A 13,452-nucleotide genomic window follows, 5' to 3' on the forward strand; every position below is an offset into this window, starting at 1 on the left:
AAAATTTGCACAAAATATTACGTAATGCTTGTCCTTAGGGTAGAATCTCATGAGATGTGAAGTGTTGTAGCTTAACCTAACTTCGCTTCGTCATACCGGATTCCAGTGCGTTCCGTTGCGCTTGGCCTGCGCTTGACCTGACCTCTGTCGTGACCGCGTCACAATATTGTCATCCATAGAAAAAAATCCAACTCAAACTACATTTACTCTTCAACGTCCACCTCCTCCTTCGCCGTCATGAGCATCTTCTGGCAGAACTGCGTCACGCTGCGCAGCGCCCGCTCGAACGATTCCGGCTTGTCCTTCCACGCGACGCCGATCCAGTACACGGGAATGCCGGCCAGCGTAATCAGCACGCCCATGCCGACCTCGTACGGCGCTACGTAGCACGGCACCACGATCAGGAAGGCGCAAATTATCACAAACACCACCGGAATCCACAGCTGCACCTTGATGGGCCGGTTGATGTCGGGCCGGGTGTACCGGAAGTACAGCACGGCACTAACGGAAAGCATGATGAAGAACGACTCGACGATGCTGCTGTAGGTGATGAGCACGTACACGTCGCTGATGAACAGGTAGAACAGGGACAGGATGCACTGAAAAACAGAGAACTCAATTATTCAAAGCCGTTTCTTACAAAAACCTAAAAAGCAACTCACCAGAAACACCAGCGACGGCATCGGCGTGTACCGGTTCACGTTGATGTGCGACAGGATCTCCGGCATGTGGCCGTTCCGGGCGCCCACGAAGCACATCCGCGACGACGTCATGATGTGGACGGAGAGGCCGCCGAAGGCGGAGATGGCCACCAGGATGGGCATCACGAAGGCGCCCCAGCCCATCGCTTTCTGGGCGAAGGTCTGGGTGGAGAGGAAGAATAAAAATAATAATAATTAATTGAATGGATTTTTGAATTATTTTTTTTACTATTTTGTTCAAAAAAGATTCAAACCAATTAGTTGAATAGTATAGTATATAGTCAAAAAATAGTAATTTATGCAACAAGTTGCAAAAAAAGGATTTTTTCCGCACGAGTCGTACATTTATCACAATCAAGTTTTGCAACGAGTTCCATACAACATTTTTTGCAATTCCAAAAAACACCCATTGAGTGAAATTTTAAGTCAAATTTTCTTTTATTTTGTCAATAAATCGTTTAAATCAAAAAAATGTTGAAAAGTGTTACTTTAGGAAACAAGTGCTGAAAAGTTCAACTTTTCAGGACCCATTTAATTTATTTTGAAAAGTGTTGCTATTCGATTCTTTTATTTTTGGTACAGAAAAGTAGGCTATTTCGTCGTTCAAGAATGACAAGAAAAGTAAGTAGTTTCACGACGGAATTGCAAAAATAAATCTAGAGTTTTTTTAAAGGTCCTATAAGCTATTGTCAGGGTGACCACTAAAATCCCATTTTCAAATTCCCGACTTCTACCCGACTTTTCCACAAAGCTCAAATAATAGGCATTTCTTATCTGGAGAATTATTTTAAACAACAAAATTCTTTATAAGAAGAGTCAAAAAGCAAAGTAGTCCACTTTAACGACCCCCGGGTCTTTTGTGGTCTCTGTTGCAAGTTTCTGCTCATTTCAAGGCGTCCGAAGGTTATGTGTGGTGAGTCACCCAAAACCTCTTTTACGCAAAGAAGAAAGAAAAGTCAATACCAACCAAAAAAACTAAAATTTAAAATAATCAAGCTATTGGAAATTTTTGTAAACACAAGAAATTTACAACAAATTCCTAAAAATTACTTTAAAAAATGGATGCTCATTATTTTGATTGAGACTAGAAACATAAACAATTATCTTTGAAAAATAATCGAAATCTCATCAATACTCCCGCCCGTGTGGATCAATCGGACCGCGCACTGGACTCACAGTCCAGAGGTCGCCGGTTCGAATCCCGCGGCCGGCGCTCTAAAATTCTATGTGTAAATATGGGTATTCGGCGCCGTCGCTCCGTGCCATACTTTCATACACTTAGGAGCCCAGGGCGGCGAAGTCCTTGTAGATTAAAAGGAAGACACTAGTGGTTGGTACTAGCAATGGTGGCCGACAGCTATAAAGTCAACTTCGTTTTTTCAATACTTAAAGTTGCAATGTTTATTTTTTATATTGGCAAATGTATAGTTGTTGATACTTCGTTTCAACAGGAAATGACAAAAAGCTAGAGATAATCGAATTTGAAATTTAATTCATAATTTTATTTTATTTTATTTTAAATCAAAGAACGCTTCAACATGGTTGCTGTTTTTATTCCTTCAAAGAATTTAGAAAAATATCTAAGAATTCGTTAAAAAAATGTTTTTTTTTTTAACCAGTAGCTTTTTAAAATTTTGTATTAATGTTGATTTGTCTCGTTGTCAGTATTTAAGGAGCGGTCGTGGCTGAATGGTTACGATGTTCGCTTTATAAGCGAATGGTTCTGGGTTCGATACCCATCTGCTCCCAACGAGAAAGTTCTGGACTCATTAAATTTGGAATTAATGGAAAATCATGAAAAAGCTCACGGCGGGGTTCGATCCCCTATCCTTAGGATTGGCAAGCAAAATGCTTTCCACTTAACCGTGGAGCATTGGTAGCTTGAGGAGGAATTAGACTGGTATAGTTGAATCCAAGAATCGGACAAAAGAATCAAATTGAATGCAAGTTGAACATCAGAACTCAAACAAGATTGCATGCAAGATTGCAAGCGCAGTTGAAATTGAATCTAAAAATACCTCGCTATAAATAGCCTTGGCGACTGATAGAATTCATCCAATAAGAGATGAGAAGAATTGAAAGCATTCCCATTAGAAATGAGAACACACGAAGAATTCGAACAACAATGCAAACGGTCGTTACCACTTGCCTAGGGTGGCTCCTCAGACCATTCACCTTCCCAAAAACCGTCCAACTCCAAGCGAAACTTACTTGAGGATACCGTGGAGATTTTCCCTTAATACTCTGAAAAAAGTGGAGCATCAACACTTCCCGTCTTCCAAATCCCTATCCTTGTCCCTGGTGCGCGGTGGAGATGGGAGCGGCCGGCAATGGACGGCCACCATGGTGGTGAGAATCTGGTTCAGGTGGAATTGGTTCTATTCCCAATTATCGATTCCTAGGCAACTTGGGCTTAGACAATCATCACATCACATGGCGAAAATCCAGTCTGCAATCCGCTAAAATCACCGTCTCCTAGCGAAGCGAAGCGAAGCGATTTGTCTCGTTGTTAGTATTTAACTGATTTATTAAACAAAATTCAATTAAAAATTCAGTTTGATAAGATCCCACTTATTTTGAAAGAAATGTTTGAAAAGACAAATTATTTAAACAATTTTGCAGTAACTCAAAACTTCTTGAAATTATTTTATTGTAATTCAAATATTTTTTTGAGTTTTCAAAATGTAAAAAAGTTTTTCAATTTTTTTATTCAAAACGAACAGCGATTAGATTTTATTCGATCTTAAGTTTTCCGATAACTAAAAATCATGTTTTATCTATAGTAAATTCACATATTCTCACAAAAAAGTTCAGAGCAACATTTTGATTTTGTGTTTTGAAATTACGTTATGTATTTGGCTAAAAAAAATAAAAATACCATTGCCAATCTCAAGTTAGAATCTTTTTTCAAATATTCAATTAATGTGACGAAATGAAACAGTTTTTATTAAGTTTACTTCTTGTTTGATAAGCAAAAATTAAAAAAGATCATTTGATTAATAAAAAATACCATGAAAATTAGTTTTTTAACGGTATCCAATATTTATTTTAAAAGATAAAAAAAAAGAAAAACAAATATTTTTTATGTCTTAAATACCCTTTTCATTCTCAACTTTATTGAAATACAAAATGAAAAGAACCTTAAATTTAAATAAGTTACTTAAAGCAGAATTGTATGAATTTAATTTGAAAATTGTACAAAATATTACGAAATTATTCAAAAGTTGAAAAATATTTTCAAACATGTATGCTTGTAAATCTCGACTTTTTGTCAAAAATCATAAATTCCCGACTTGAGTGGCCACCCTGTTTAATTATTGTGTTTCATAAGTTTATAGGCCCTTTGACAAAACTCTGGAAATTCAAAAAAAAAAGAAGCAAAATTTTATTTATGACCTTTTTATTGCATTTTTAATGTCACAACAAACATTGAAATCTGATTAGGCCGCTGCAAATATTTTATACCACGGTCTGGTTTAGGTCGAGGGGTGGTTGAGCTTAGTTAGAGCGACATTTTTTTAATAATTTGCAAATTATGAAGAGAATTGTTGTGAAAGGATTTTTCTACAATTATCTGTCCGATTTTATTCAATTTTGGTCTACTTGGATCAGATGGCAAACACTCAGTTTTGACATCCTAACATTTAATTTAATTATTGTTGATGTTGAACCACCATTTGTCATTCTTCCTTTTTCATAAATTGTATTAGAATTTTTAAACCCAGGATAGCGGCCAAAATGGCGGTGATGAAATTTTGGAAAAATGTATTTTGTTATTTGATAGGCAATCAACTATTAAAATTCTCTCATGCTCATACTCTTAATAGGCAATCAACTTTTAAAATTTGACTAAAATGGGATCACAGAACTCGAATTTGACGTTAAAAACAAGAAAAGAAAATTGACTATAAGAAAAAATCGGTGATTCTCAATTATCCGAAGTCTCATACAAACCTTCGGATGATCGAACTTCGGATAATCGAGTCAGGACTGTACCGATATTTTTAGCAAATATTATAAAAAATACCTTTTTATTTATTATATTTCTAAGTCATCAGTTTTCAAAAAAAGTCGTTTATGGACGTTCCCAAACTAATCATTTCCTTAATTTTTAGAGTTTTTTTTTTAAAGAATTTTGATTTTTGTGCTTTTTGGGTTGTTGTTGTTAATTCATATAAAAAATTAAAATTTTGTCTTTAAAAAACTCTAAATTCTCCAAAAAAGCAATTTTCCGTCACACATTCGACTATATATGTTTTCATATAAACTTGACGAGTATGCAAATGCTATGTTAATGTTAAATCTGCATCTTGAAAGCAATTTATTGATCGATTTGGTGTCTTCGGCAAAGTTGTAACTGAAGATAACAAAAACTTGAGAAAAATGGGTAAACTAAAGTAAAGAGTTATATTTTTGAAGAGTTTTTTTAGATTTATTTTTCTTACACAAAAAAAAAAAAACGAAATGCGCAAAATACCATGTTTGTTTATTTTATACACGCAAAACGGACATTAGGTATAAATTCCTAATTTTTAGTATTTTTTGAACTTATGTTCTAGCTTGTCAAATTATACCTAAAAATTAGTATTTTTTTCTTCCTAAAATTTAGTATTTTTTTAGAACACTGAAGTACTTCTTCAAAATTCCTAAATTTTAGTATTTTTTAGTTCAAGAATTGTGATTCACGAATTGACATGTCAATGTCAAAATAATTTCGCGGCTGTAAGTTTGTGTTCCATGGTGCTGCTGTTAATTTTCAAACTGTGGTAAGTGGCAAGGTAAGTTTTGTGCTGGGAACCGATCGGGAATGCATTTTGAGTTGGCCGACGAAACTTTCCACGTGGCCACCTGGATCCGGTGCAGCCCCGGCTGGGTCGGTAGAAACGCAAAGCCGTACCCGACCAGCCAAAAGTTGTCGAACAAGTTCAAACAAGTCGAACCGCGGCAGGCGACACTCTGTCCCTCGCAGTGTGCTGGACCCGAACTGGACGCTCCCCTTGCAGAACAGGTTCGGCTCTTCAAAATCCGACGCGTGGCACAGTTCTCCCAGGATGGGACAGAGGTTCCGCCGGGGCATCGCTGGATTTAGTTATGTAGCTTTTATTTTTGTTTAAGGGAACCACTTTTTGAGTGCCAAGGAGAACGGAACCCGGAGCATCTTAATTAGAGGAAGTGTGGCTCGCGTGTTTGTGGAAGAGGAGGAGGAGGACGGAACCTTCAACTCCCGGCGGATTAAAGCCGCGTCTTCCCTCTCCTGCCCTAGAGGACGGATGTTTGCGGAAGAGCTGGAAAGGGGAAGTATAAAGGAACCCCAACCGGGGGAATTGTGCGACCCAAAATTGTATCCAGTTTGAGGTTGGCGGTTTGGTTGGGCGTAGCGGGTGTGTGTCTGTGCGTGTGGGTATGTATGCGTGTGTGAAAGTGCGTTTGTGCTCGTGTGTGTATGAGAGAGTGATAGGGTAGAGGAAGAGAAAGAGAGAGAAAGTGGGAGAGAGAAGAGGAGAGGGAGAGAAAAAGGAGGGAAAGAGACAGAAAGTGGGAAAGGGAGAGAAGGAGAGAGAAAGAGTGAGAGGGAGAGAGAAAGTGGGAAGGAAGATGGACCGAAAATGTGGGAGAGAGAGAGGGAGAGATAGGGTGAGGGTAGAGGAAGAGAGAGAGAGAGAGAGAGAGAGAGAGAGAGAGAGAGAGAGAGAGAGAGAGAGAGAGAGAGAGAGAGAGAGAGAGATAGAAGAAGAGAAAAGAGAGGGGGGGGGGAAAGAGAGAAGGAGAGAATATGTGGTAGAGGGAGAGAGAGGGAAGAGCAAGGGGAGAGGAAGAGAGAGGGTGAGAGAGAGAGAGTAAAAGTAGGATAGAGAAGAGAAAGCAAGCGAGATATAGAGAGGAAGAGGAAGAGAGAGAGATAGAAGGGGGATTTTTAAAAATCTTCAATTTCAAACGTTCTCAAACTAAAAAAATCAAATATTCTGAAATTAAAAATATTTAATGATTTTTATATTGAAGTTGCAAAAATATTCAAATATTAAAATAATAAAATATCAAAAATAAATAAATATGAAAATATTCAAAACCTAAAAAAGTTAATTATTACAACATTAAAATATTAAATTATTAAAATGTTAAAATATTAAAATATTAAAAAATTGAGGTATTTCAATATTAAAATATTAAAATATTAAAATATTAATATATTAAAATGTTAAAATATTCAAATATTAAAATATTAAAATATTAAAATATTAAAATATTAAAATATTAAGATATTAAAATATTAAAATATTAAAATATTAAAATATTAAAATATTAAAATATCAAAATATTAAAATATTAAAAAATTAAAATATTAAAATATTAAAATATTAAACTATTAAAATATTAAAATATTAAAATATTAAAATATTAAAATATTAAAATATTAAAATATTAAAATATTAAAATATTAAAATATTAAAATATTAAAATATTAAAATATTAAAATATTAAAATATTAAAATATTAAAATACTAAAATATTAAAATATTAAAATATTAAAATATTAAAATATTAAAATATTAAAATATTAAAATATTAAAATATTAAAATATTAAAATATTAAAATATTAAAATATTAAAATATTAAAATATTAAAATATTAAAATATTAAAATATTAAAATATTAAAATATTAGAATATTAAAATATTAAGATATTAAAATATTAAAATATTAAAATATTAAAATATTAAAATATTAAAATATCAAAATATTAAAATATTAAAAAATTAAAATATTAAAATATTAAAATATTAAAATATTAAACTATTAAAATATTAAAATATTAAAATATTAAAATATTAAAATATTAAAATATTAAAATATTAAAATATTAAAATATTAAAATATTAAAATATTAAAATATTAAAATATTAAAATATTAAAATATTAAAATATTAAAATATTAAAATATTAAAATATTAAAATATTAAAATATTAAAATATTAAAATATTAAAATATTAAAATACTAAAATATTAAAATATTAAAATATTAAAATATTAAAATATTAAAATATTAAAATATTAAAATATTAAAATATTAAAATATTAAAATATTAAAATATCAAAATATTAAAATATTAAAATATTAAAATATTAAAATATTAAAATATTAAAATATTAAAATATTAAAATATTAAAATATTAAAATATTAAAATATTAAAATATTAAAATATTAAAATATTAAAATATTAAAATATTAAAATATTAAAATATTAAAATATTAAAATATTAAAATATTAAAATATTAAAATATTAAAATATTAAAATATTAAAATATTAAAATATTAAAATATTAAAATATTAAAATATTAAAATATTAAAATATTAAAATATTAAAATATTAAAATATTAAAATATTAAAATATTAAAATATTAAAATATTAAAGTATTAAAATATTAAAATATTAAAATATTAAAATATTAAAATATTAAAATTTTAAATGATAAAATATTATAATTTTTAAAATATAAAAATGTTATAATTTTAAAATATTCAAATCAATAAAAAAAAATTTATAAAAAAGTTGAGTTTTATGTAAATAAAAATATTATTATATCATTTAAACCATTGTTTTCTTCTGCCTTCATATCTCTTGATTAATATCTAAAATGATCTTTGATTATTTCTAAATATAAGATATTTTGGATTCCTTACTTTTCTAGAAAATATCTAAAATTTAGGCATTTATGCCTAGAATTTAGTAATAATCATGGTCCGCCATCTTGAATTATACATGAATATCAGTAATTTTGGATCCCTTACTTTTTCCAGAAAATACCTCAAATTTAGGTATTTATTCTTAGAAATAAGGAATATTCGTGGTCCGCCATCTTGGATTATACCTAAATATCAGTAATTTTGGATCCCTCACTTTTCCAGAAAATATTTCAAATTTATGTATTTATGCCTAGAAATTAGGAATAATCGTGGTCCGCCATCTTGGATTCTTCCTGAATATAAGTAATTTTTGATCTCTCACTTTTCTAGAAAATACCTAAAATTTAGGTGTTTATGCCTAGAAATTAGGAATGATCGTGGTCCGCCATCTTGGATTATACCTAAAAATAAGATATTTTGGATCCCTGACTTTTCCAGAAAATACCTAAATTTTAGGTTTTTATGCCTAGAATTTTGTCATAATCATGGTCCGCTATCTTGGATTATATCTAAAAATAAGTTATTTTGGATCCCTGACTTTTCCAGAAAATACCTGAATTTTAGGTTTTTATGTCTAGAATTTAGTAATAATCATGGTCCGCCATCTTGGATTATACCTAAAAATAAGTTATTTTGGATCCCTGACTTTTCCAGAAAATACCTGAATTTTAGGTTTTTATGTCTAGAATTTAGTAATAATCATGGTCCGCCATCTTGGATTATACCTAAAAATAAGATATTTTGGATCCCTGACTTTTCCAGAAAATACCTAAATTTTAGGTTTTTATGCCTAGAATTTAGTCATAATCATGGTCCGCTATCTTGGATTATATCTAAAAATAAGTTATTTTGGATCCCTGACTTTTCCAGAAAATACCTGAATTTTAGGTTTTTATGTCTAGAATTTAGTAATAATCATGGTCCGCCATCTTGGATTATACCTAAAAATAAGTTATTTTGGATCCCTGACTTTTCCAGAAAATACCTGAATTTTAGGTTTTTATGCCTAGAATTTAGTAATAATCATGGTCCGCCATCTTGAATTATACCTAATTATAAGTAATTTTGGATCCCAAACTTTTCCAGAAAATGCCTAAAATTTAGGTATATTGGTTCTTCAATTATACCTAAAATTTAGGAATTCTCGTACTAAAACGCGACTAGTAATTTTATTACTAATAGCCGACTAGTAATAAAATACCTTATTGCAGTCAGGTTCGATTATACCTAAAAATTAGGAATTTATACCTAGTGTCCGTTTTGCGTGTAGGCACTGCAAATATTATTTGGCAGTGTTGCCAACTTTAGGAAAAATCTGATTTCAAAGGAGAAAAAATAGGGTTTTTGCAAAAATTGTTTTTTTTTTGCATTTTTTTCAATAATAGGGTTTTTGCACAAACACAAAGTGAAATCAAACAGAGTATTTTTTTTAAGTGTGGCTATTATTTTTTTCTAGATGCCTAGTCCAAGTTAATACTTACAGTTTACGTTCTGAATTTGTATGAAATGTTGTTTGGACGAACAAAATATCTTCTTTAGACAATTGGTGATCATAGCAAAGGGCCCACAAAGTATTAACCAAAGAAAATAAATGGCAGATTTTTTGATTTTTTTTTACGGGTTAAGGACTCGGTCCTATTTCTATCCATTTTTGAAATTTCAGACCATTTTTTCGAAAACATTTGAAATAAACTTGTTGGCTCACTTATTACTGTGCTATTTGATACATGATTCCAAAAAAAAATATATTTTACAACTGTGATCGAACCACAAAGTACTGAAACCGCCACATTTTAGGTGCAAGATGGAAACACGTGTTACTTTTTTTTCTAATGAGACCAAATCGATCCCAAAAACCCTTCTCAAGATGAAGATTTTTTTAATATTAACATACAGGGTTGTTACGGGAAAGTCGAAAAAAAATCCGCGCCAAATCCGCGCCGACCGAAACCTCAATCCGCGCGAAATCCGCGCCATATAAAAAAAAATCGCGATCAACATTCAAGAAATGTGATTTCCCAAGAAAAAAACTAATACAGAAAGTATTTGATAGAAAAATGAAACTCGTTTTATGTTTGAAGGAATTAAATCAAAATACCTCAAGAGACGTCAAGAAAAGTGTCACAAAAAAAGTCTTTTTGCAAATCAGAGGGACACTACAATAACTTTGACCAATATAAACAAAATAGAAAATTATAAACCAATATAAACAAAATTAAAAAAATCTAACAAATTAAATTTTACTTCAAAAATATAGGCTCAAAATCTAAAATTTCATATAATTAAATTTTAGATTTAAAAAATCTAAAAATTCAAAATCTATGAATTTTAATACAGATTGTATTTCAAATTCCTCACTAAAATTTCATTCCGAAACAAATTGCATTTAAAATATTTGAAATATTTTCTTCTAAAAATTTAAGAATTTAAGAATTTAAGAAAATTTTATTTGAGATTTTTGAGATTTCGGTTTTTTTGTTTGCAAATTTTTTTAAATTTAATATTTTTTTGTTTGCAAAATTGTTTTAAATTTAATATTTTTTAGTTTTAAAATTTTATTTTTTTAATTCAGATTTTTTTTATTTTGATTTTTTTTAATTTTGAATTTTTCATTTTCAATTTTTTAGTTTTTTGGAGTTTTGAATTTAAAATTTTTAAAACTCTGAATTTAGAAATTTCGGATTTTTTAAATTACGATTTTAGAAATTCGAAATTTTTTTAAGCTGAATTTTAAAAATTTTGATTAAAAAACTATTAAAATATAAAAAAAAGTTTCGAATTTTTGAAATTTGAATTTGGAATGATGGAGCATTAATTTTTGAATGTTCTGATCTTTTTTTCGTCAAGAATGTTTAAATTTAGAAAAAATATTTCTACGGGTATATCCCATCTTAAACTCAAAGGCAAATTGAATATATCCACTATAAAATTAAAAATAAATAAGGCTAAAAAAACCATTACTCAAAACTCAAAAGGAATTACATATTCAGAGCCAATATAAGCAAAAATAATTTTATTTAAGAAATTCTCAACCATAGATTTAAAAAATAATCTCTACATAATCTTCATCTTAATTTTTCGACGGTTCGTATTAAGAAAATACAAACAAACATTTTCAGAAAAAAATCTATTAATAAGAAATTGAAATTGCACTCAATGGAAAAAAAAAAAACAAATTCTCGTAATTCTTGATAATATTTTTCTTAATAACTTGAAAGTAATTCTATCTATTTATCTATTTATTTATCAAAATTGCCATCCGCGCGAAATCCGCGCCTGAGCAAAATTAGTCAGCAAATCCGCGCTATCCGCGCGATCCGCGCCGTCCGTAACAACCCTGAACATAGAATCACAGACAGTCTTTGAAAGCTCGTTTTGTTAAATAAAATTTTGAGTCGTTGACTTCTTTAAATTATTATGCATTCCATATTCAAGCAACAACAACAACCCTTTTAACGATCAATTAAATTAAAATTGCTTTGACCAAGTGTTAAGGGCACAATCAAGTGCACCCCAACAATCAACTCGGTCATCGCTCGGCGACAAGTTGTCTACCGAACACAAGCTCCAATCAAAAGTGCCACATGCCAACAAGCTCGTTGTCCGATCAATCTTATCTGTTGCCAAGTCGGCGGGAGACACCGATTGATCTTGTACTTGTCACTTACCACAGCAATTGCATCCGAGGACAGAATCTGCTGGGGAGTCAGCACGGCCACGTATGCCATGTTGGCGAGCACGTAGATTCCGGTGACCAGCGGCAGTGAGATGTAGATGGCCCGGGGGAGGTTCTTGTAGGGGTCTTTCAGCTCTTCCGTCATGAAGTTGAGGTAGTTCCTAAAAATAATAGATATAGTTATAAGAATTAATTAAATTAGAATTTTCAACAAACCATCCAGCGTAGGAAAAGATTCCGGAGTAGAACGCCACCGACAGCTTGCCCGGATCGGTTTCCGTGTTTTCAAAGGCGTTTTCAAAGTTTTCCGTTCCGCCGAGCAGCATCCAAACGACGCCCACGATGATGACCAGCACGAGGGCGCCAATTTTGGTGAACATGAAAATGTTTTGCATCTTGGTCGTCACCCGGACGTCGTACGCGTTGATGTAGGTGAGGGCACAGATGGTCACAGCCGCGAACAGCTGCAGGCCGATCGTCGGCACGGAACATCCCGCAGCAAAGAGCGGCTGGAACACGTAGCTAGCGAAGGTGAGACCCATGATGGCGTTGGTGCTGGGACTGAGGGAAAGGGGAAAGAATGGAGAAGAATAATTTTAAGATTTTTGAGCACACATATTTTGTAAAAAGCAGTAGAATCTACCGAATTCAAAAAGTTTTTTTTTTTTTAAAGCGGCGCACTAATCGTAATCGACTTTGGTTAGTTAGGTTTGTTTTACCATTCAAACTTTATATCCTTTTTGATAACTTAGGTTTTTAACCTATAAATTGACATAAACTACTTCAATAACATTCGCTAATATCTTTCAAAATTCATCAAAAATAATAACAAAACTCCTTCTTAGGTGAAAACCAGTAACATTCGTGCTAAAACATAATTTCAACGAATCATCCCTGCGATTAATTTCACGCAGTAGGCCTGGCCAGGCTGTTAAACAATTCGAATTGAATAGCATTCTCCGAGGTGCTTCCAAAAGATAGTTAAGGTTAGATCCGATTAGAAAAACGGCAAATCTGTAGGCCAGCACCACAAAAGGACGAATGACGATAGCCCTGATAAAAAAAGATCCGAAAATCAGAGGGAATTCAATTTATTTTTCAAAGAAATTAAAATTTTAAATGAATTATCGCTTCGCTTCGCTTCGCTTCGCTTCGCTAGGAGACGGTGATTTTAGCGGATTGCAGACTGGATTTTCGCCATGTGATGTGATGATTGTCTAAGCCCAAGTTGCCTAGGAATCGATAATTGGGAATAGAACCAATTCCACCTGAACCAGATTCTCACCACCATGGTGGCCGTCCATTGCCGGCCGCTCCCATCTCCACCGCGCACCAGGGACAAGGATAGGGGATTTGGAAGACGGGAAGTGTTGATGCTCCACTTT

The 13,452-nt window shown here is 31.8% G+C and overlaps 1 protein-coding gene across 1 annotated transcript in view; it reads right to left on the reverse strand.

Annotated features, from left to right (window-relative positions):
• LOC6049479 (Y+L amino acid transporter 2) overlaps positions 1–13,452 on the reverse strand; it is a 39,791-nt gene continuing 26,339 nt past the window's right edge. Inside the window, exons 3-6 of the mRNA XM_038258568.1 lie at positions 12,284–12,628; positions 12,060–12,228; positions 663–863; positions 1–599 (exon numbers count right to left, since the gene is read on the reverse strand). Of these exons, the coding sequence (XP_038114496.1) occupies positions 204–599; positions 663–863; positions 12,060–12,228; positions 12,284–12,628 (1,111 nt within the window). The 3' untranslated portion in view covers positions 1–203. The remainder of the gene's footprint in view (positions 600–662; positions 864–12,059; positions 12,229–12,283; positions 12,629–13,452) is intronic.

This window comes from Culex quinquefasciatus, chromosome 1 (genome assembly GCF_015732765.1).
Source record: "Culex quinquefasciatus strain JHB chromosome 1, VPISU_Cqui_1.0_pri_paternal, whole genome shotgun sequence".
Lineage (NCBI taxonomy): Eukaryota > Metazoa > Arthropoda > Insecta > Diptera > Culicidae > Culex > Culex quinquefasciatus.